Source organism: Acomys russatus, chromosome 13, assembly GCF_903995435.1.
Source record: "Acomys russatus chromosome 13, mAcoRus1.1, whole genome shotgun sequence".
Lineage (NCBI taxonomy): Eukaryota > Metazoa > Chordata > Mammalia > Rodentia > Muridae > Acomys > Acomys russatus.
In genome coordinates, this window is record NC_067149.1 from 46601326 (window position 1) to 46624851 (window position 23526).

Below are 23526 nucleotides of genomic sequence, written 5' to 3' on the forward strand. Positions count from 1 at the left end.
TGACTTCTACATATACCATGGCACACACATGCCTGTACACAAAGAAAAGCAAATGTAATTTTAATAGGCTGGAGAAATGGCCTAGTAGTTAAGAGCAGTTGCAGGTCCTGCAGAGGACCTGGGTTCGAGTCCCAGCACCCACACGGTAACTCACAACCATCTGTAACTCCAGTTTAGGGGATCTGGCACCCTTTTCAGGCCTCTGCAGATGTGGTACAGACATACTCAGACAAAACACCCATACATAAAAAAATTTTAATTATTTTTACTAAATCAACATCTCCACCTTTCTTCTAGAAAACCACACATTATATATATTGCACATATGTATTCTTTTTAAATATCATCCCTCATCTCCATAAATGTTTACTTTACTTGTAACCCTCTGAACTTTTAACTTACATTTTTGTAATAGGAAGAACAAACAGGTGTCTCTACAATGGGCTCCAAATGTCCTTGTTGGTTGTCATTGTCACCTCCCCTTGTGTCATCAAGCTGGTGCCCTTTTCTGAGCCTTATATCTGGCTCTAGAGTCCTGGTGCACCCCAATCGGTGTTCTCCCGGCTCGTTCATGGGATACCAAAGCCTTTCTTACAAAGTGGCCTTTCTTCCTGTCCCTTCTTCTTGGGAGAATGAATTTTTAAGGGATAGTGAGTTGACCCTAAGGAGAGAAAAGTTATACACATGAGTGCAGGGAAAACACATGAGCTACATTATTAATACACAAAAGCAACAAAATTCACTCACTAAAAAATGCCATATTCTTAAAAACATACACCCACTGTTAAGATTACCAAACTCAATCAACGAAAAGATGTATATTTCCATTTATGTTAATTATAAAATATGTGGTTTATGAATTTGTACACATACAATAATTAAAACAAAGTATTCAAGACCACACTCCTGTCATAGAAGCACATATAAAGAACTCAGGATTTAGCAAAAAGACTTACATTTCACTACACTCTGCCTGTGTCTTTTTGTTTTGTTTTTTGTTTTTGTTTTTCAAGATAGGGTTTCTTCTGTGTAGCCTTGAGACTGTCCTGGACTCACTTTGTAGATCAGGCTGGCCTCAAACTCACAGCGATCCACCTGCCTCTGCCTCTCAAATGCTGGGATTAAAGGCATGCACCACCACGTTCAGCTGCCTGTGTCTTTTTTAAAACCCTATCATTTTCAGTTTGGAGCATACCTAACTGAAGCTGGGTGTGATAGTACAGGCCTGTAATGGCAGCACTCAGAAGTCAGGCAGGGGATATCTGTGAGTTTAAGCAAGTCTACAGAGCAAGTTACAGGCCAGCCAGGGATACAGAGAAAAAAATTCTCTCAAAAACAAACTAACAGGGGCTGGAGAAACAGCTCAATGGTGAAGAGCACTGTCTACTCTTCCAAAGGTCCTGATTTCAATTTCCAGCAACCATGTGGTGGCTCACAACCATCCATAGTGTGATCTGATGCCCTTTTCTGGTACATAGTTGTATATGCAGATAAAATACTCATATAAACATTAAAAAAAAAACTAACAAAACTTCTAAATGTAAAAACACATGTAAATATACATATCATGCCATGTTTTATGCATTCAATGTCATTTAAACAATAACCAGGGCTATTTTTACTTTACAAATGAAAAAAACAAAACTACCCACACATTTTTTTACAAAATAGGACAAAATCTCTAAAATTTATGTAATGCATATTACCTGCAACATTTTACACTCAACATGCTTACTGTCTGACATTTTTTAGCCCCTAACTACACGGTCGTGGAGAGCAAGAAATTCGGGACCAGAGCTAATCCCTTTTATAGCTGCAATCTCAGGAGATCCCATGCAGATAAATATCTAACAGATAGCTGACAGATATTTCAATCGTCTTGAGTGGTGAAAACTTTCATAAACCATCTTTCTTTCAACTAGTCTGTGATAATTTTATTCCCTAGAAGTTCTAGCCTTTCAAGCCTTCTCATATTCTCAGAATTCATAGCATAGAATATACTTTATACAATCAGTTGAATAACCATACGGATTGCCATAGCTAATCTACCTAGAGGGAAAGATTCAGGAATATACTATGCTCTGCAATTCTGAGACACAACATTCTCACAGGAGAAAGGGAAGAGAGGGACAAAGTGAAAAGGCCTAGACTCTAACCTGTATGTAAGCATACGTTATTCCGATGTCACAGGAGAAAGGGAAGAGAGGGACAAAGTGAAAAGGCCTAGACTCTAACCTGTATGTAAGCATACGTTATTCCGATGTAGACACACCAACTAAGAACTAACCAAATAGTCTCTGCAACGACTTGAGCTACTTTAGAATTTCTCTAGTCACTTTCAAAGTTTATTAAGCAAGAAGCACAAGGAGCCAGAAAAATGGCTGAGCAAGAGCTCTTATTTCTCTTAGGGAAACTGGGTTCAGTTCCCAGCACCCACATGGTAGCTCACAACAACCTGTAAGGCCAGTTCCAGGGACGCCGTCTTCTGGCTTTAAAGGTAAATACCCATATACATAAATTGTTTAAAGACTGTACATACAGCTCAGTGGTAAAACACTTGCCTAACTTGCCCAAGCCCTGACAACAAACAAACAAACACACATACACACACACACACATACATACACACCTAAGAATCTACCAATCACACAAGGATGATAGCAAGCTAGTAATAAATGACCATATTTTGCTATAGTTAAGCTATAATTCCAGTAACTGGGAAAAAGGTGAAGGCAATAGGATGGAAAGTTGGAGGCCTATCTAAATAAACAACTTGGCAAGATTGCATCAAAATAAAAAGTAAAAACAAAGAGAACTGATGTAGCTGAGTGGCAGAGCTCAGCTACCTGGGCAAGGCCCTAAATTCAACCCCCAGTATCAAGGTGGGGAAGTTTATAGTTTACAAAGCCAGTTCATATCAACTATTTCCATTTTAATTAAGGCAAGAGGCAGCTAACACTTCCTGAAAACAAATAATTAAGTTCTATATTGAAGAACTTCTATTTAGCTGTCTCTCACAACTCTAAAGTTTATTAGCCTCATTTAAGAGAGGTGGAAACTGAAGATCAAGGACTCCTTATTAAGGTCACTGGGCATGATAAAGAACAAAAGCTGCTTTATACCCAGCTACCTCTCAGCCTTCGCGGACATGCTTTCAATGCCCAGGAAAAATAAGATGGAGGTGCACTGGAAAACAGTTTGAGCCTTACAGTAAGCTGTCTTATATCACAAACAATTTACATAATCAAGATCTTCCTTCTCACTCCTCTAAAACTGACTTATTCCCATAATCCCAGCATGTGGGGGGCACTGGGGGAGGAAGGTCACAAGTTAGAGACTAGCTTGGCTATATAATAAGTTCTAGGACAGCCCGTGCTACAAATCTTCATCCTCAAACTAAACCAAGTAGAATAAAGATTCTTTAAAGTATCTGTGTTTGGGAGTCTAATGGTTCATACCCATATTCAGGAGACTGATGCAAGAGAGAGCGCTCTAGCTGGACATGGTGGCTCGTGCCTTTTATCCCAGCACTTAGGAAGCAGAAGCAGGAGGATCTCTATATGAGGCCAACATGGTTTACAAAACAGAGTTCCAGGACTACAACACGGTCTCAAAAAAACACAGTGTGGGGGAAGGGGGTTTGGGGTGGGGGTTGAAGAGCACAAATGAGCACGAGCTAACTAGCCCTCTGTAGGTAGTAAGAGAAAAGTACCAATGGTGAAAAGTACACGCTATAGACATACGCTGTGGTTGGAGGCTGGAAGCTGGAGAGCTCGTGGGTGGGTATGCGCTGACCAAGCTAGACAGACAGGAAGAACAACAGGGCTCTGAGCTAATGACCACATGCCGGCTGGCCTGTACAAAAGCCTTGAGGAACCTTCCTAAGGCACTACTGTCCTTTCATACATTTTTCTTCTTCTAATACAGCTAACTGGAACAGACCTGACTGTAAGTAATGACGGCTAGCTTCCACCAAGGAGATGACCCTAGACTACCCTATAGGCAAGAGGCTAAGATAGGAAGTAGCCAAGAAAGACTACAATACAAGTTGGTGGCTGGAGTACAGTTAACTCTCTGCCACAGTACAGCTACAAGCTGACCATGTGAATGTGAGAACAAAGACAGCTAGGTGAGAGAGGGTAAGGAAAGTAACCTGGTCAAGTGACTAACAGTCAATGTCAAGCTGGAATGAGCCAGAGATGGACAGGAGGTTTCAACCACAACAGTAGCATAGTTATTTCCTTGGTTGCGCCAAGGGGGGACAAGTATAGCGAGTGGGGGCCCTCAGTTGGCTCAGCCTAAAATAGCTTAGAGAATTTATCAACTTCAAGAAATTATCTCAGCTTTTGTCCAGTTTTTCTATAAAATGAAAGGCTTCCTTCCCCTCCCCCCTTTCTTGGAAAATCCTCCTACTCTCAGAAGTTTCTCTCATTTTTCTGCAATAATTTTTAATAAAACTTGAATCCTGCTCTTGCATACTCCCATGAGAATTATGTTTGTAACATTCACTGGCATGAGACAAGAACACTTGAAGCCACTTTCTATGTCCATCTTTGATCACTTGAGTACCCTGCCTCTTAGGTCTTTGGGTCAGGATAGGAGATTGTCACATAGAAGCCTTATAAAATATACAAAAAAGCCAGCCAGATGTCTCAGCAGCAAAAAGTATTTCCTGCCAAACCTAAGACCTAAATTTAATCCCTGGGACCCACGTAGTAGGAGAAAACCAACTCTAAAAGTTGTGCTCTGACTTTTATTTGTGTGCTGTGGCACAGATGCCCGACCCCACCCCATGCACACACACAATAGATCTAATTTTTAAAATGTGCACATATTTAGAGTAATAGAAGCCAAGTCTCTCACTGTGGAAAAAGGTTATTACTAATTTGGAAGAAAAAAATAAAACCTAGAATGAATCCTGTGCTGAACCAAGAGCCATGGAAGAATGGTGTTCACTGGCTTGCTTTGTCTGGCTTCTGCTCTGCCAGCTTTATTACAACTGAGGACCACCTAACAAAGTGGCTGTGGTAGCATGAATCAACAATTAAGGATATGTCTACAGGCCTCGCTGGTCTAAGCAACTCCTCAACTGAGGCTCTCAGGTGACAACTCAGGTTGTCAGGATGACAAGTGAAACTAGCTATGGCAGGTGGGTACATCTCTAAGGCCTTGGTCTGAAACCTTTCCGTGTAAAGATTATGATGAAGACAGAAACTGTCCCCAGACTGAGGGGGTAAAAAAGCCATGTGACCTATGAGTCTGGATTTTTAAGAATGCTACTGCAGCCAGATAATGGTGGCACACACTGTTAATCCCAGCCCTCGGAAGACAGAGGTAGGTGGATCTGAGTCAGAGGCCAGTTTGGGCTACAGAGCAAATTCCAAGACAGTCAGGGCTATGCATATAAACACTGTATCAGGAAAAACAAAAAAATATTTCATTTAAGGCAGAAAACAAATTACCTGGGTATAATCTTGATTTTAAAATATGCAAAATGAAGACAAACTACAAAGTGTTTTATGAAAATACAGTCAAGTTGTAATAGAGAAATAAAGCATACCTCAAAATATTTCCCAAGATACTCTGTGGGATTAACACAAACACAATTGTATAGTCACAAGGCTCCACTCCATAGACAGAAAGCAACACCTGCTGAGGTAGGGAGGTTCTGGTAGAGCTGCCTGCAAGCTGAACAGAGTTTGAACTATCATGGCTTTCTTTCGGTGATGAAGTTGCCCAAGAGTCTCCCAGTGTTCCTGTAAGTAACGTCACTAAACTCACTGGTTCACCAAGACAGGCTTGGGCAGTCATTCCCTTAGCTGGTCAGTACCCTACTGAGCCGAACAGACTTTGTTGATGGCTTGCCAGGACAAGTCACATGACATCTTCCTAAAGACCTATTAAATTTCTTTTCTTTTTTGTGGGGGAGGAGGGGGTGGGAGGGGTTCAAGATAGGGTTTCTCTGTGTAGCCTTGGCTGTCCTGGACTCCCTTTGTAGACCAGGCTGGCCTCGAACTCACACAGATCCATCCACCTGCCTCTGCCTCTCAGTGCTGGGATTAAAGGCATGTGCCACCACGCCCAGCAAATCCTATTAATTTTTCAATCAAAGAAGTTTTGTTATATTCACTCCTGTAGATATGCTAAAGTAGAAAGGCAGACAAATGTTTTAAGAGTTTCAACAATTGTTAAGAAAATACATTTAGGGACTGGAGAGATGGCTCAGAGGTTATCGACACTGATGCTCCTCCAAAGTTCCTGAGTTCAATTCCCAGAAACCACATGATGGCTCACAACCATCTACAATGTGATCTGAGGCCCTCTCCTGGCATGAAGGTATACATGCAGGCAGAGCACTGTATACATAATAATAAATAAATCTTTTTTAAAATAAATAAATTTGCTTTTATTTTTTAAGTAAAGTAGAAGAATCCACAGTGCTCATCAGAGAACACTTACGTCATGTTAAGTGGCACTTATTTTTTTGAGCAGCATTGTAAATCACCACCAAGATGAAAGAGTATATTTCCATTTTGACAAGTATTTTTGGCAGGTCTGATTTTTCATACTCTTAAAAAACAACTTTATTATTATTGAGTTTGGAAGCCAGCAATGGCTGGGCAAGTTTCAAAATACTAAGGAAGACTCCAACCTCAGAGACAACCCGGGACACATCCTCAGTGCACTGTGCAAGTTCTGTCCCTTCAGAATGAGCAACAGCTCTGCTAATAGCCCTGAACCTTGCTTCTTTTTTTTTTTTAAATCATTTTATTAATTTATTCATATTACATCTCAGTTGTTATTCCATCCCTCGTATCCTCCCTTTCCTCCCTCCCGTTTCCCCCCTACTCCCCTCCCCTGTGACTGAGGGGGACCTCTTCTCCCTGTATATGCTCATAGGGTATCAAGTCTCTTCTTGACAGCCTGCTATCCTTCCTCTGAGTGCCGCCAGGCCTCCCCATCCAGGGGACCTGGTCAAATATGGGGCACCAGAGTCCGTGTGAAAGTCAGTTCCCACTCTCCACTCAACTGTGGAGAATGTCCTATAAATTGGCTAGATCTGGGTAGGAGTTCGAAGTTTACTGCATGTATTGTCCTTGGCTGGTGCCATAGTATGAGCAGGACCCCTGGGCCCAGATCTGCCCATCATAATATTCTTCTTGTAGGTTTCTAGGACCCTCTGGATCCTTCTATTTCCCCATTCTCCCATGCTCTCTCACCTAAAATCCCAATAGGATGTCCTCCCCTCCCTCTGTCCCACTTTCCTGGTAAGTGAAGACTTTCATGGGACATGCCCCTTGGGCTAGTGTCCAGATAAAAGTGAGTATATACCATTTGAGTCTTTCTGCTTCTGGGTTAACTCACTCATTACAATCATTTCTAGTTCAATCCATTTGTCCACAAATTTCAGGAATTCCTTGTTTTTAATAGCTGAGTAAATAAATCTTTTTTTTTTTTTTTTTTTTTTTAAAGAAAAGAAAATACATTTAAGCCAGATGCAGTGGTGCAATACTGTAATCCTAGCACTCTGAGAGGCAGAGGCAGGTGGATCTGTGAGTTTGAGGCCATCCTGGTCTATAGAGCAAGTCCAGGACAGCCAAGGGTACATAGAAAAACTGTCTTAAAAAAAAAAAAAAGAAAAAGAAAACATGTAGCCAAGCATGATGGTTCAAACGTTTAATCCTAGCAGAGCCAGGCAGATGTCTTGGTTCTAGGGCATTATGGTCTGCACAGAAAGTCCTGGATCGGCCAGAATCCTGATGGAGGGCATTTAAAGGTATGTGACAAAGCTCAACATGCCCTCATGATAAAAGTCCTGGAGACACTGGAAATAGATGGAGCATGTTTCCAAATGATAAAGGCATTTACAACAACTTGTGCCAACATTAAATGGAGACAAACTAAGAGGACTTTCTCTAAAATCAGGAATGAGAAAAAGATGCCTCCTCTCCCCTCTCTTATTTGATGTAATGCTCAAAGTCTCAGTCACACCAGTTAAATAAGAGAAAGACATAAAAAGGATAAAGAATAGGAAAGGGAAAAAAAAAAAAAAAAGAATAGGAAAGGAAAAACTACCAAACTATTTGTAGATAACATGATTTATTTTACTTTTTAAAAGATCTATAGGATATACTAGAAAATGCTTAGACTTAATTAATATGCACAGTAAATTTGCAAAATAAAAACCAGCATTAAAAATTTTTTGACCCAGTCAGGCAAGATGGCTCAGCAGATCAGGCATCTGCTGCCAGGCTGATACCAGAGTTCATATGGTAGAAGGAAAGAGTCAATACTTGCAAATTCTCTTCTGACCTTTCTACATGCAAGTGCGCAGACATAAATATTAACCTTTAAAATGTGGCCCTGATATATACCAGCAATTTACACTATGAAAGAAATTAGGTAAAATAACCCATTCAAAGTCACTCAAAACAATGTATTTAGAAATATACCTAACGAAAGAGGACAAAGGCGTCTATCTACAGTGAAAACTTCATGACATCAAAAATGGAAATCAAAAAGATACTAGATGACAAAGAAATCTATATACTACCTTCATCAGCAAAATTAATGCTGTGAAAATAACTCTATCACCAAATTCAAATGTCATGTTTACAGATATAAAAAAAATAATAATCCAAGAAATCAATGGAACCATAAACAGTCAGAGCAATCCTAAAGAGTAAGAATACATACAGCTGGACCTCAAGTTATACCACAGAGCTACTGATAAAAAACAGCCTGGTACTAGCATTAAAAACAAACAGACCAATGAAACAGAAGACCCAGCAATGAACTGACAAAGCTACACCCACCTAATTTTTGACAGTGGAGACAAAAACATGCATTGGGGAAAAGATAGCTTACTCAATGAAACTGTACTGGCAAAATTGGGTACCCACCTGCAGAAGAACAAATCTTCACTGTCTTTCACCTTGTACAAAAATCAATTCAACCTTAATTTAAAGAATGAAATGTTGAAAGTTCTAGACAAAAACATTAAGAAATAGTCAAGACACTGGGGTTGAGAAGAACTTTCTGAAAACATCAATAATAGAACAGGAATAAGCTCCAGTGTCAATAGGGGAAAATATATGAAATTTTAAAGTTTATGCACAGAAAAATAAAACAAAAAAAAAACAAAAAAAAACTATCAGCAGCACACAGCCCACCAAATGGAAGAAAATCTGTGCTGGCCAAGCTTCAGACAAGGGACTAAGATCCAGAATTTACAAACTATAGAAATTAAATACCTTCAATCAATAAATAGGCAAATAAACTGAATGGAAAATTTAAAAAACAAAGAAACACAATGGCCCTTACTACTTCCTAAAAGTGCTGCAATATCCCTAGCCATCAGGGAACTGCAAATTAAACTACACTGAAATACTACCTTGGAACAGTCAGTCAGAATGGCTGTCATCAATAAATCTGACTAAAACTGTTGGAGAAGATGTGAAAAAAGAACCCTTATTGGTTATCATAGGAATGCAAATTGACACAGCCATGAACCAGCTTAGAAGTGACTCAAAAAGAATTAAAAATGAAACTACCACATGACCTGGCTATTTCCCTCCTGGGTATAAACTCAGAGAACTCTAATTCCAACTATGAAGATACTTATTTGCACTCCCATGTTTACTGCTACTCTATTCACCATAGGAAGGAAATGGAACAGCCCTAGCTGTCCATCAATCTGGTACTACAATTTAGTTCTATCCTAGAGATTAAGTACTTAAATGATGGGGAAATGAGGGATATAAAAACTGTAAAGAGAGCCAGGCGTGGTGGCATACGCCTTTAATCCCAGCACTCAGGAGGCAGACACAGGTGGATCTTTGTGAGTTCCAGGCCAGCCTGGTCTACAGAGTGACCAGGACAGCTAGATTTGTTACTCAAAGAAACCCTGTCTCAAAAAACAAAAAACTGTAAAGAAAAAGATAATTTTCAGGCTATTACACTTACTAATAAAAACTACAACAGTCAGGGCTGAGAAGAAGGCTCAGTGGTTACGAGCATTTGCGGCTCTAGCAGGGGACGCAGGTTTGGTTTCTACCATCCTACAGTTCCAGGAATTCTGGTGCCTTTTTCTGGCCTCCGCAGACACCAAGTACATGTGTAGTGCACAGACATGCTGGTAAACAAAATACATATACATATACATATGAAGCAAAACTAAGTAAATACTTAAAAAGTAAACCTGACGAAGTGGTAGTGGCGCACGCCTTTTATCTCAGCACTTGGGAGACAGAGGCAGGCGATTTCTTTGAGTTCAAGGCCAGCCTGGTCTACAAAGTGAGTCCAGAAGAGCCAAGGCTACACAGAGAAACTCTGCCTCAAAAAAACAAAATAAGTAAATAGATAAATAAGTAAAAAGCAAATCTATGATACTAGTAAACCATTATGAATTAGTGATTGGAGCATAAAATGCATATTATGGATATCTCAGAAGCAAGCAGGAATGGCAAGGAGGGAGGGGAGAGGAAACCGTATTAGGAAGACTGGGGGCTGGAAGGACAGCTCAGTAGTTAACAGCACACACGCATCGTGCAAAGGACCCAAATTTTGCTCCCAGTTTCATGTCCAGCAGCACACAATCAACCCTCTGTACAGAGAAAAACCTGCATACACATAATTTAAAATAACAAAAATATCTTTAGAAGGTAAGTGCTATTTGAATTCTTTAAGGTTTACTTCCACATATTTTTTTATATATGTTGTTGTTGTTTGTAATATAATATTATATTTTAAAAAATAATAATAATGCCCTTGACTGCAACACTCAGAAAGAACTCTCTCCAGATCAGGACATCAACACTTCTTGTTCCCTAGCTACCTGGTGCAGCTGTCCAGCACAGTGCAGAATCAGGTGCCTCAGCTGCTCCACTCTAACTTGATGGAAGCACTCTCTCCCTATCTTAAGCATGAAATACTTTTTTTAAAAAAAAGTCCTAAGAATCCTCAGGCAGCTAGGGAGGCCATGGTTCCACACAGAAACAACACAGGCTACATACCATCCCATAGAGCATGGAGAGGTTTTTTATTTTACTTTTTTTTTTTTTTTTAAGACAGGGTTTCTCTGTGTAGTCCTGTCTGTCCTGGAACTCACTTTGTAGACCAGGATGACCTTGAACTCAGAGATCCACCTGTTCTGCCTCCCAAGTGCTGAGACTAATGGTGTACACCACCTGACTTGACTGGGAAGATTTGGGCCAGGGTGAAAAGCAGAAAAACACTTTCAAAAAAGGTGAAGATGCCCAAGTCTAAAAAGAGCAGAGTACTGGTAATCTACCTCAGTGGTAGAACTTCCACCTAAGCATGGAGGAGTCCTTAGTTCCACCTTCAACATCCTAACCCCAACAAAAAGAGCAGCCTTTGGGTGTAGAATCAAGATACAAGGTAACTGGACTTCAGGACCTAAGATAACAAGTAGATCAGAACAAAAATTAAACACTGAACACAAAAGCCATTCTTTCAAAGAAAACAGCATTTGAATCATTATGCAAACAATTTACAATTTAGACTAGGGTACTGGTAGAAATCAACAGGGCAACTGCACAGCAATTAGGAGTTTAGCAACTTAATAGGATCCAGGAGAGAAGTTCTACAAAAAAGCAACACTGTTCCCAGAATAACTGAAGGCACATCCAAACTGTAACTCCCTGAGAAAACTATCTGAAGCTTGTGGGGAGTAGAGGAAGCCCTGAACAAATGTGTATTATTAACAGGGACCCCAAGGCCTCCTTCAGGTCTAGCAACACCAGCATCCTGCAGGCCCCCTACAAAGACCTCCTACTGAGACAAACTAACCCTCCTGCTGTGTGGTAAAGGAATGTGCTGTACCATCAGAGGACCCACAGCCCACGCAATCCCAACTTTTCCACACACATCCGTGTGCCTGTCCTTGCTTCATTCCTATCTGCGAGGTTTCCAGGACCAAGTAGTGCTGGACATAGCAGAGGTAAAAAGACTTCACTAAAACAAACCTGTTAATCACTAAACAAACACACACATACATAACAACTCTGAAGGAAGGTAACAAGTAATCAGCTCTGCCACAATATATTATCTAATATTCTACTTTCCAACAAAAACCTGAAGAATAGTGTGGTTTGACTAAAAACGGCCCCATCACTAGCCCGGCATGGTGGCACATGCCTTAATCCCAGCACTCAGGAGACAGAGGCAGGCGGATCGCTGTGAGTTCGAGGCCAGCCTGGTCTACAAAGCAAGTCCAGGACAGCCAAGGTAACATAAAGAAACCCTGTCTCAAAAAGCAAAAACAAACAGCCACATCAGGCCCATAGGAAATGGCACTTTGAGGTTTCAGAAGCTCAAGCCAGTCCTAATGGCTCATTGCCTCTTCCTGCTGCCTGCTGATCCATGTCTGCCTTGTGCCACCATGCTTTTCTCCATGATGAGGGACTAAACCTCTGAACTGTGAGTCAGCCCTAATAAAATATTTTTCTTTGTAAGAGTTACCATGGCCATGATGTCTCTTCACAGCAATAGAAACCCTAAGACAAGTATACAGCATTAATAAAAGTTTAGCCCACATCACGTATGAGAATACACCTCTCCAGAGGGCACAGCAGAAAAGGAGGAGGACGAGGAGGAGGAGGAGGTGGTGGAGGAGGAAGAGAGGAGAAGAAAGCCCTCTTTGGAACTAGAGGCTGCCCTCACCACACACCACAGCTGTCAGTGCCTTTATCTTGGGCTTCCTTGGTATGAGAACTATGAGAAAATAAACTTCTATTCTTTACCCAATCTAAAGTACTTTGTCATAGCAACACAAAACAGATTAAGACAGGAATTTAACTTCAACTTCATTATAAACACACCGCTACAAAGTTCCCCATCTCACTCACTGCTTTATACTTCAGAAGTCCCAAATCCTATCTTTGGGGATAGGAGCATTGGTAGAGTGCTTGCATAACATACACTAAGTCCTGGGCTCCAGCTTTATCATCACATAAATTGGGTGTGGTGACACATGCCTATAATCCCAGCACTTGGAAGGCAGCAGGACCAGAAAATCAGATTCATCATCAACTATACACCCAGGATACAAAACCTGTCTAAAATAAACAGGTATAAATGTATGCTTCTGACATTGTGTAGCATTAACGTATATAACTATTTTATTCATTTATAATCCTATAAAGCAGATGAAGTATAGAGACAGCAACTGTTACATGCTGCTAAATTCTAGTGACTTCCTCAATTCTATTATTCAATTTTTTCTTTGGTTCTTTTTCACGATCATTGCTTTGTTAAAATATTCATGCATGGTTTCACCATTATATTTTTGCATTTAACACACACCATTTTCTTTGCATGGCTTCAAGTTACCAGCCAGTGGCTTAATCAACATGAACGACCCTCTTTTGGCTTTTTGTTTTGGTTTTGGGTTTTCAAGGCAGGATTTCTCTATGTAACCCTGGCTATTCTAGAACTCACTTTGTAGACCAGGCTGGTCTCAGAGCTCCCTGCCTCTGCCTCCCAAGTGCTGGGATTAAAGGTATGTGCCACCAAAGCCTGACCCTTTAGCATTTTTTATAGGGCAGATCTCATGGTAATGAACTTTCTCAGCTTCTGTTCCTCTAAGAATGTCTTAATTTATTTATTTTGACTTTTGATGGATCCAAAGGACCCAGGTTCAATTCCCAACACCCACATAGCAGCTGAGAACGGTCTGTAACTCCAGTTCCAGTGAATCCAAAACCCTCACACAGACAACACATGCCAGCAAATCACCAATGCACATAAAATAAAAATAAATAAATCACTTTTAAAAAGAAAGAAATCTGCACTCAGAATCCTTGCCAATCACTCTTCTCTTGCTATTTCCGAGATTCTCTGGTTTCAATGGTTTGGTCAAGTGTTTCAAGGTACATATACCTAAGATTGTTACTTATAATCGATTGAACTTGGTGACTTAACAGATACAACTCAGGGTCAAATTGAAAATTCTTTGTATCACTGTTTGTTCAAAATAATCTCTTTGCCCTTTTCTTTCTTTTCTCCCTCTGGAACTCACATAATGTACAGTTGGATTGCTTGATAGTATCCCACAAGCTCCTTAGGCACTGTTCACTTTTCTTCATTTGTCTTCTTTAGATTTCTAAATAAGACTAAATCCATTTCTTCAACTTCACCAAATCTTATGCCTGTTCAAGTCTGAGATGCTTATGAGATGGACATGCTTTGGACCCTCGAATCAGAGCAGGTAAGGAATTTTTCTGAGAATGTGTCTTGCTTGGGCCTATAAAGCTAATGATTTTCCCATATAAGCAGACCCTAACTTCCCAAAGCCTCACCTGAGCTTCATTTAGGACTTTAGAAGGTATACAGTATGATCCCACCTGAACTTGCAGTCGCCTTGTGCCTTTTATGAATGGTGCACACTACTGTCTGCTACTTTTCCCTGTCTCAAGTCCAAATTATGTTGCCTTCCCAAGTCATGTAAAGCAGAGACCACTTTTCCTGGCAATCTCTAGGAACAGAAATTACAAGAAAGGGCTGTTCAGATTCCTCTGGCTTAAGGGAGGGAATGAGAACATAAACTTCCTCTATAAAAACTGCATCATGGGGGAAGGGAAGGGGAAAAAAATGACAAGTTTTCCTGTTTTTCTTTTTTTTTAGAAACAAGCTTTCCCTACACAGCCCAGGCTGGCTCTTAATTCCCATCCTCATGCCACATTGTCCCAAGTGCTGGATTACAGATATGTACCAACAATCTGGTTCTTCTACCACTAAAAATATAATCTTTTCCTGGCTGCCTTCCTAATATTAGTAAGCTTTTCACTGCTTTTTCAGAGCTCCTCTATCATTCCAGCCTTGCTCAGGGTTTTTGTTTTTCAGGTTTTAGAGAGTAGAGTTATGTTTCTAGAAAGGAATAAGAGGACCTGCAGCTTACTTACTACACAAACTTTAAAAAATGGCACAGAGACATTTTATAAAGGCTATTAGGATTGCTATATTCTCCCTTAATAAGAAAACAGCAGAGCAGGGCAGTGGTGACACACACCTTAATCTCAGCACCCTGGAGACAGAGACAGGTAAGATTTTTTAGTTCAAGGCCAGCCTGGGAGTGAGCTCCAGGACAGCCAGGGATACACAAAGAAACCCTGTCTCGTTAACTAAAAAAAGGGAGGGAGGGAGGGAGAGAGAGAGAAAATAGCATGGACCAAGGGCAAGGAGAGCCTGCCATACAAGCACAAGAATCTGATCCACAACACACATGAGGAAAACCTGGGCATGGTGGTATGTGCTTATAATTCCATCAATCAAGAGGCAGAGGCAGGCAGAGCTCTGTGAGTCCACATAGCAAGCTCCAGGACAAGCAGGACTATGTAGAGACCTTATCTCAGGAAAAGAAAGAAGGGTTGAGGGAGAAGAGAGGAGAGGAGGAGACTGGAGGGGAGGGGACAGAGAGGCAGAGAGGGAGGAGGGTCATTCCAATTCCATGTGAGCAGGGTCTACATAGTGATAACCGTAAGTCACATCGACAAGACTTGAGGCAAGTGGTCACATTACATACATGATAAACACTGGTGCGTGGTTCATTTTCTCCTTTTTATTGAGTCCGATCCCATGAAGTGATGCCACCAACATGTAGAGTAAGCCTTCCCATCTCAATTAACCCAATCCAGAAACACCTTCATGGATGTCACAATGACCTACTGCTGCATCAACCGCCTAAGGCAACACTATAGGTCTCCCTCATCACAGTGTAGTGTCACATTTCTTTCCCTCTTCCCTGCCACTGTCAACAGTGCTCTTGACCTAGAATACAATGGATCCTCTAATCAGTCTCCCTCTTCTACTGCCATACCTGAAGGCCCATTGTATTTTGTCTTTTTCAGACAAGGTTTTACCCTGTAGCCCAGGCTAGCCTCAAACACCTGGTATTTCTCCTGCATCTACCTCTGCATCCCGAGTGCTACAATTACCAACAGGAGTACCACATCTAGCCATTTATTATTATTATTATTATTATTATTATTATTATTATTATTATTAGTTATTATTATTAAACAGTCAAGGTGCTCATTGAAACAAAAATCTTAGACAGGCATCACTTGCTATTCCTTCTTCACTCTAGAAAACTGAGGCAGGCGGACTGCCACAAAGCTAGAGGTAAGCCTGGGCTATATAACAAGTCCAAGGCCAGCTTGGGTTTCATGACCAACATGACTCTCTCTAGGGAAAACACAAAAAGAAATCTTTACCATAATTTCTACAAGGCTGTTCCTTACTTCATTCATACAAACCTCTCCAATATGTTTAACAAAATTTCATCTGTTGGGGATGGAAAGATAATCTAAAATTAAGAGTACTGGCTGCTCTTCTAGAGGACCCAGGTTCAATTATCAGCACTCATATAGTAGTTCACAACCATCTGTTAATTCAAGTTCCAGGGGGTCTGACACCCACTACTGGCTTCTGCAGGCACCAGGTGCACATGTTGTACACTGACATACATACATACAAGCAAAGCACACATAAAGTATTTTGGGATATAAGTGATGGGATAACAATTGAGTTATAATCTGAATAAATTAATAAAATTAAATTTAAATAAAAAATAAAAATAATTTTGAAAGAATAAAAAAATAAATAAATATTTTTAAAATATCATCTGGAGCCGGTGCATGCCTTTAATCTCAGCACTCGGGAGGCAGAAGCAGGCAGGCGGATTGCTGTGAATTCGAGGGCAGCCTGGGGTCTACAAAGCGAGTCCAGGACAGCCAAGGCTGCACATGGAAACCCTGTCTCGAAAAACCAAAAATAAAATAAAATATCATCTGTTGCCAGGCAGTGGTGGCACACGCCTTTAATACCAGTACTTGGGAAGCAGAAGCCGGCAGATCACTATGTTCAAGGCCAGCCTAGTCCACAGAACCAGTTCCAGGACAGCCAAGGATACATAGAGAAACCCTGTCTTGAAACACCAAATAAACAAAGATACGTAAATACCACCTGTTCACTATTTTTTGATCCTTTGATTCATACCAATCTTTCGTTTCTTTCATTCATTCATTCAAAACAGTATCTCATGTAACCCAGTCTGACTGAATTTAAAATGTACCTGTGGCAGGGTGTGGTGGCACATGCCTTCAATCCCAGCACTTGGGAGGCAGAGGCAGGGGGACTGCTGTGAGTTCGAGGCCAGCCTGGTCTACAAAGGGAGTCCAGGACAGCCAAGGCTATAGAGAAACCCTGTCTTGAAAAACCAAAATAAATAAATAAATGAAAAAATAAATAAGTACATATATAAGTAAGAGCCGGGCGTGGTGGCGCACGCCTTTAATCCCAGCACTCGGGAGGCAGAGGCAGGCGGATCTCTGTGAGTTTGAGGCCAGCCTGGTCTACAAAGTGAGTCCAGGATAGTCAAGGCTACAGAGAAACCCTGTCTCGAAAAACAAACAAACAAATAAAATATAAATGTACCTATAGCTTTTGGTCCTCCAGTCTCTGTTCTCAGTGCTGGTGTTACAGGCAACAAAATCAGCTCCCATACCATCTTACCAGCATCGTGATCTAGACAGACCCGGCCTGGTAGTTACTTAGGGCCATCTTACCACTTACCTCTAGGTAAGAAGTCTCCTTTTGGGCAAAGGCTAACTTTTCCTAAATACAGCACACCTTACTCCCAACACCTATACTAATACTTTATGCTGCTTAATGTCTTCCTAGCTCTTACCACTCTTCTGGAATTACTTATTTACATTTTCTGTTTGGGTTTTTCTTGAGCTAAGGTCTCATGAACCCAGGTTGGCTCACAAGTTACTACAGAGCTGAGAACAACTCTTTCTGTTGTTATTGGCTTAGTGGCTTACATTTACTTATTTGTTGGATTAGGAACGTACATACATGCCACCCTGTGTAGGTCAGAGCACAGCTTGAGGGAACTGGTTCGTTACCATGTCGGTCCTGGGAGTTACACTCAGACCATTAGGCTTGGCAACAGGTGCCTTTACTTACTGCACTACCTCACTGGACACCGAGAATGACTGATCCTCCTACTTCCATCTCCTAGGAATTAATACTAAAGACTTGTGCCACCATGCCTGACTTTTCTGGGATTATTTTCCTATCTCCCTATTCCCCTAAGCTATGGGCTCCTTCCATGTCAAACTGTCTATCTTGCTCATCATCCGTGACCTGAACTGCACAAAGTTTCCAGTAGAAATTCCTTGATGGTATGAATCCTATCCCCTCAAAACTCCTATGTTGGAACCCTAACCCCCAGTGCCTTAGACCATAGCTCTACTTTTTTTAATTTTTGAGATTTTTATTTTTACAGGTATGAGTGTTTGTCTTCATGTTTTTTTCTATGCACCACATGTGTGCAGTATCCAAGGAGGCCAGAAGAGGGCACTGGATCCTGTGACTAGAGTTACAGATGCTTATGAGTCTGTATCCCCGGTACCACCAGCACCCACCACCACCCCGCCCATTAAGTACTGAGAATCAAACCCAGACCTCTGGAGTAGCAACAAGTACTCCTAACTGCCAAGCCATCTCTCTAGCCTCTGTGACTATATTTAGACAAAGACAAAGGCCTTCAAAGTGGCAATTAAAGCTAAATGTGTACGAGTAGGACCCTAGGCTGCATGTGGTAGCTAGGCCTGCAACTCAGAGGCAGTTCAAAGCCAGCCTGAGTTACATAGCTAGAATCTGTCTCCAGGAAAAAAGGGGAGGGGGTTGGTGTGGGGGTGCCTGGCTCTAATTCAATCTGTCTTTAATAAAATAAAATTAAATAAAAATTTTAAAAAAGACACCAGGGATGCACACCCAGAATAAAGACCCTATTAAGACAAGAGAAGCATAGTCCATCTGCTGACATTTTAAACTTGGAATTCTGGACTGGAGAACTCAGAAAACAAATTTGTTATTTGAGCCATTCAATCTGTGATTATTTCATTGGCAACCCTAACAACTTACATACCTGGCTTTTAACAGAACAGCACATTGCTTAAGTATTTTCTTTTCTTTTTCATCCTTGTTTCTTTTTCAAGCCATGGTTTCTCTGTGTAGCCCTGGCTGTCCTAGAACTTGCTCTACAGACCAGGCTGAACTACCTCAGATATTCACCTGCCTTTGCCTAGATTAAATGTGCTGTATGAAACGCATGCACCACCACACCCAACTCGTCTTTTCTATACACTAGTAAGTAACCTAAATCCCCAACCCCAAGAATTCTAACTTAATAAGTATACATATATACAAAAATTTCAGTTTCATATATTTTGTCTAATTACCTACAATCCAACCTACTACTTATGCTTTCTATTTAAACCTTGTTTTTCTTGTTTGCTTGTTTGTTTGTTTTGGGGTGGGTCTTTTTTTTGTTTTGTTTTTTGAGATAGGGTTTCTCTCTGTAGCCTTGGTTGACCTAGACTTACCTTGTAGACCAGGCTGGCCTCAAACACACATAGATCCACCTGCCTCTGGAATGCTTGAGATTACAGGTGTGTGCTACCCCACCCGGCTGCTATTTAAACCTTAAACTGACACCACAACCCCTAATGATTCTTAATACACAATTTTTTAACACTTGCAGGGCTAAACATGTCTATCATCTCAGCACTCTCATGGCAGAATTCAGATTCAAAGTCAACCTGGCCAGATAGTGGTGGCACATACCTTTAATCCCAGCACTCGGGAGGCAGAGCCAAGTGGATCTCTGTAAGTTCGAGGCCAGCCTGGTCTACAAAGTAAGTCCAGGACAGCCAAGGCTAGACAGAGAAACCCTGTCTCGGAGGGGGAAAAAAAAAAGACAACCTGGATTACATACAAAGTTTAACGCCAACCAGAGGGAAAAACATTTGCAGCTCTTGCCCAGCATGCATGGGGCCCTGTATTGAAATCCAGCAACACACACTTCCCAACAACCTACCAAATATCATAAATATAGGAGCAAGAAGTCTTGATGAGGGAGTTTTTTGTTTGTTTGTTTTAAACTTTTTATTAATTTATTTATCTGTGACAGTATATGTAGACAACTTATAGGAGTTGTTGGTTCTCTCCTTTCACCATGTTAGGCCTGGAGATCAAACTCAGATCATCAGGCTTGGCAGCAAATGCCTTTATCTGAAAAGCCATCTTGCTGGTCCTAATATTGATATTATTATAGGAAGAAATTGAATCATTCTAATTGTTCTGGTAGTACTGGTGATTAGACCTAGGGCCACACACAGACTAGTCAAGTTCTCCACACTGAGTTATATCCTGCAACACTGCTTTTTCTATTTTTTACTTTTTGAGAGAATTCCTTTTCCCCCACTTCAAGATAGGGTCTCACTGCGTAATCCTGACTGTCCTGTAAACTAGATTGGTCTCTAACTCAAGAGATCCACCTGCCTCTGCCTCCTGGAGTTAGAGTGCTAAGGCTAAAGGCATCACCACCTGGCCTAGACCATTTCAATAACATATACAGTCAGGCTTTGAATTTATGATTCTCCTGCCTCAGATTCCCAAGTAACTGGGATCATAGGCTTCACCACCAGGTCCAAATACCTATCAAAACTAGAATAAATGTTAAATGACTCTACTCATGTAGTATGACCAGGTGTGGTGACTCAGATCTATAATCCCAATACTCTGCAGGCTAAAGCAATATTGTTATGAGTTCAAGGACCTTAGTCATACAGTGAGTTCTAAGAAAAGCATAACTGGGGGGGGGGGGGGGGGGGGGGGGGGCTTGGTACAAGCCTGTATTCTCAGCAACCTGGGAAGAGAGTACCAGCATTGGGGTGTCAATGTCATTCTCAGCATGTACAGATCAAGGTCATTCTCAGTATGTACAGAGTTGAAGGCCAGTTTGAGAAACAGGAGACTCAAATACAACAAGTGAACTAACAAAAACACTAGGAAAAACTGGGGGCGGGGGCAATCCATTAAATATGATTTTAATTCCAGCACTTAAGCTGAAGTGGGAGAATTACAAGTTGATGACCAGGCCTGGGCTACATACTGAGACTCTGTGTCAAAAATAAAAATAAAGCACAAAAAGAACAGTAGCAGCTAGAGATATAAGCCAGTGGCAGAGTCCTGGGTTCAATTCCTAACACCACCAAAACAACAAGCAAATAAACAAAACAGGTATATAACAACTTATCGACATAGAAAGACATCCATAAATATTTCTTAATGTGCTACTGTAAGTCAACATCCAGAAGCACAATTCCATGCCACAGCCAAGATGAGAGAAATTCAACATGGAGAAACCAAGTTAACCCAGCCAAAAACGGAGCTCCTGACACTGACAGCTGTTTGCACACTGCTGCCCCAGATCATCCGGATAACTTTCCTCAAGAGCTGACCTCTGCTTTCCTACAACTATGCCTTGAAAATGGACCTTCTAGCAAGGTCTTACAAAGCTCTGATCTCACTCAAGAATCCCAGCAACAATCAAATCTGCTAGATGCCTTAGTGAGTTTCTAAAATTGTCTATACTCTTATGACTGATATGAAGAATCAAAGTGTTAAAACATAAGAACAAAATGGATACAAATGCAATTTCATGCATGCCATGTTGAGATGTTAATGCCACCACATCACAGCTAAGATCTCCAGCTGTGATGTCAAAACTGTCAGTGTTGCCATAACTGCATGTTTCTCTAAAGTCACTACGATAGTGCTTGCTGCCCTAACCTTTTCTTTTCTTTTTTCTTTTTTGCCCCAAGACAGGGCTTCTCTGTGTAGCCTTGGCTGTCCTAGACTCGCTTTGTAGACCAGGCTGGCCTCAAACTCACAGCGATCCACCTGCCTCTGCCACCACTGCCCGGCTATGACCTTTTATTTTTCTTCAAATGAGACAGTCTTGCTACTTCAGCCAAGCTAGCCTAGAACTCTCAATTCCTGGGCCTTACCCTCCAGAGTGCTGAGGTCACAGGAAGGAAACAGTGCATAGTTCACTGCTTTGACTGCTTCCTAGGGTAAGAGAAAACAGAAACAGGACAGAGCCTCTGAAGCTAAGGCTAAAGGAGCAACGACCTCAGCACACTATGCCATAAGGAAAAGAGGTACAAACTGCAATGCTGAAAAGATTATTAACATGTCCAGAAAACAAGTTAAGAAAAAAATGCTTTTAGGTTTTCAGCTATTCACAAGATTTGCAATCCCCAAAGCTTTGCCCAAAAGCCACTAAAACAACTAAAAAAGCCTATGGAAAGATTTTATTTTAAAGACTATGAGGGTTTAGGGTGGTTTTGGGGTGGGGTGGGGTGGGGTGTAGGGTATTATTTTATACTTTGAGAGTATGTATGTGCCACAGTGTACATTTGGAGATCATAAAACAACTTGTAGAAATGGGTTCTCTCCTTCCACCATCTCCCTGAACCAAGAACATGAACACAGACTTATGTGATGTACTGTACATGTGTAGAGGCAGGTGAGTGCAGGCATGCATGTGTTCGTATATGTGTGTTATGATGCCAGAGGACAACCTCAGGTGTCAGTCCTTAGCAGCTTTCCATCTTGACTTTGGAAACAGGATTTCTCACTGGTACTTGACAACTATACCCAGCTACTTTACAGATTAAACTCAGGCCCTTATGCTTGCATGGAAAGCACTTACTGAGCTGAATCTCCAACAACAGCCCCCATCCCCTTCCTGGTTTTTGAGACAGAGTCTCATGAATCCCAGTTTGGCCCTGAGCATCCCATGTAGCCAGAGGACAACTCTGAATTCCTGATGCCCTGGCTTCTACCTCCCAAGAGCTGCCACCACACTCAGCCTCTAAGGAGGAGTTTAAAACGAAGATGAATATCTGGGAGCTCATCACCACAGAGGTGGGACTTGATAAACTTTCTAACTCTTCTTCAGGTAGAAGGTCTCTGCAAACGCAAAGTGACAAAAATCACTTAAGAGTTCCAATGATCAGTCACTGTTTACGACTGTGACTACCATCTTATAGATAAGAAGTCTGTCAGCTGGGCACAGTGACACATACCTATGTTCAAAGCATTTAGGAGGGCCAAGCCAAACAATCAGGAGTCCAAAGGCCAGCTTGGGATACAAGGCCAGACTCTGTCTCAGGAAAAAGAAAAAAAAAGGGGGGGGGGGGGGGGTGGAATCCTAGCAGTAGTAATCAATGTTATAGTTTTTAAAAACTGATAAGAGCCAGCCAAGTCAGCTCAGAGCCAGCTCAGCAGGTAAGGCATGTACTTGGTGAGCAAGCCTGATGATCTGAGTCTGATCCCTGCAAGCCACATAAAAATAGAAGAGAATCAACCCCATAACTTGCAAATGTGTAACAGCATGCATGCTCCCTAAACAATTATGCATACACACAACTTAGTAAAAAAAATTTAAGCTTTTTAAAGGTAACACCCCAATGTCTTCCAGCCAAGTCTAAAAGACTTGCTCAAGACTTAGTCTAGCATTAAAAAAAAAAGGTTTAAAGTAACGGTGACTACAGCGTATATATGCCTCCCTCTCTTCCTCTTCCCCTCACCCCCACACACGTAATAATGTGTGCTATTATATTGTTTGATACACTTCTAAATCTT

At 41.2% G+C, this 23526-nt stretch overlaps 1 protein-coding gene across 1 annotated transcript in view; it reads right to left on the reverse strand.

Annotated features, from left to right (window-relative positions):
• Positions 1-23526, reverse strand: part of Adipor2 (adiponectin receptor 2) — a 49127-nt gene that overhangs the window by 21472 nt on the left and 4129 nt on the right. The window contains exon 2 of the mRNA XM_051155225.1: positions 403-661. Coding sequence (XP_051011182.1) covers positions 403-573 — 171 coding nt within the window. The 5' untranslated portion in view covers positions 574-661. The remainder of the gene's footprint in view (positions 1-402; positions 662-23526) is intronic.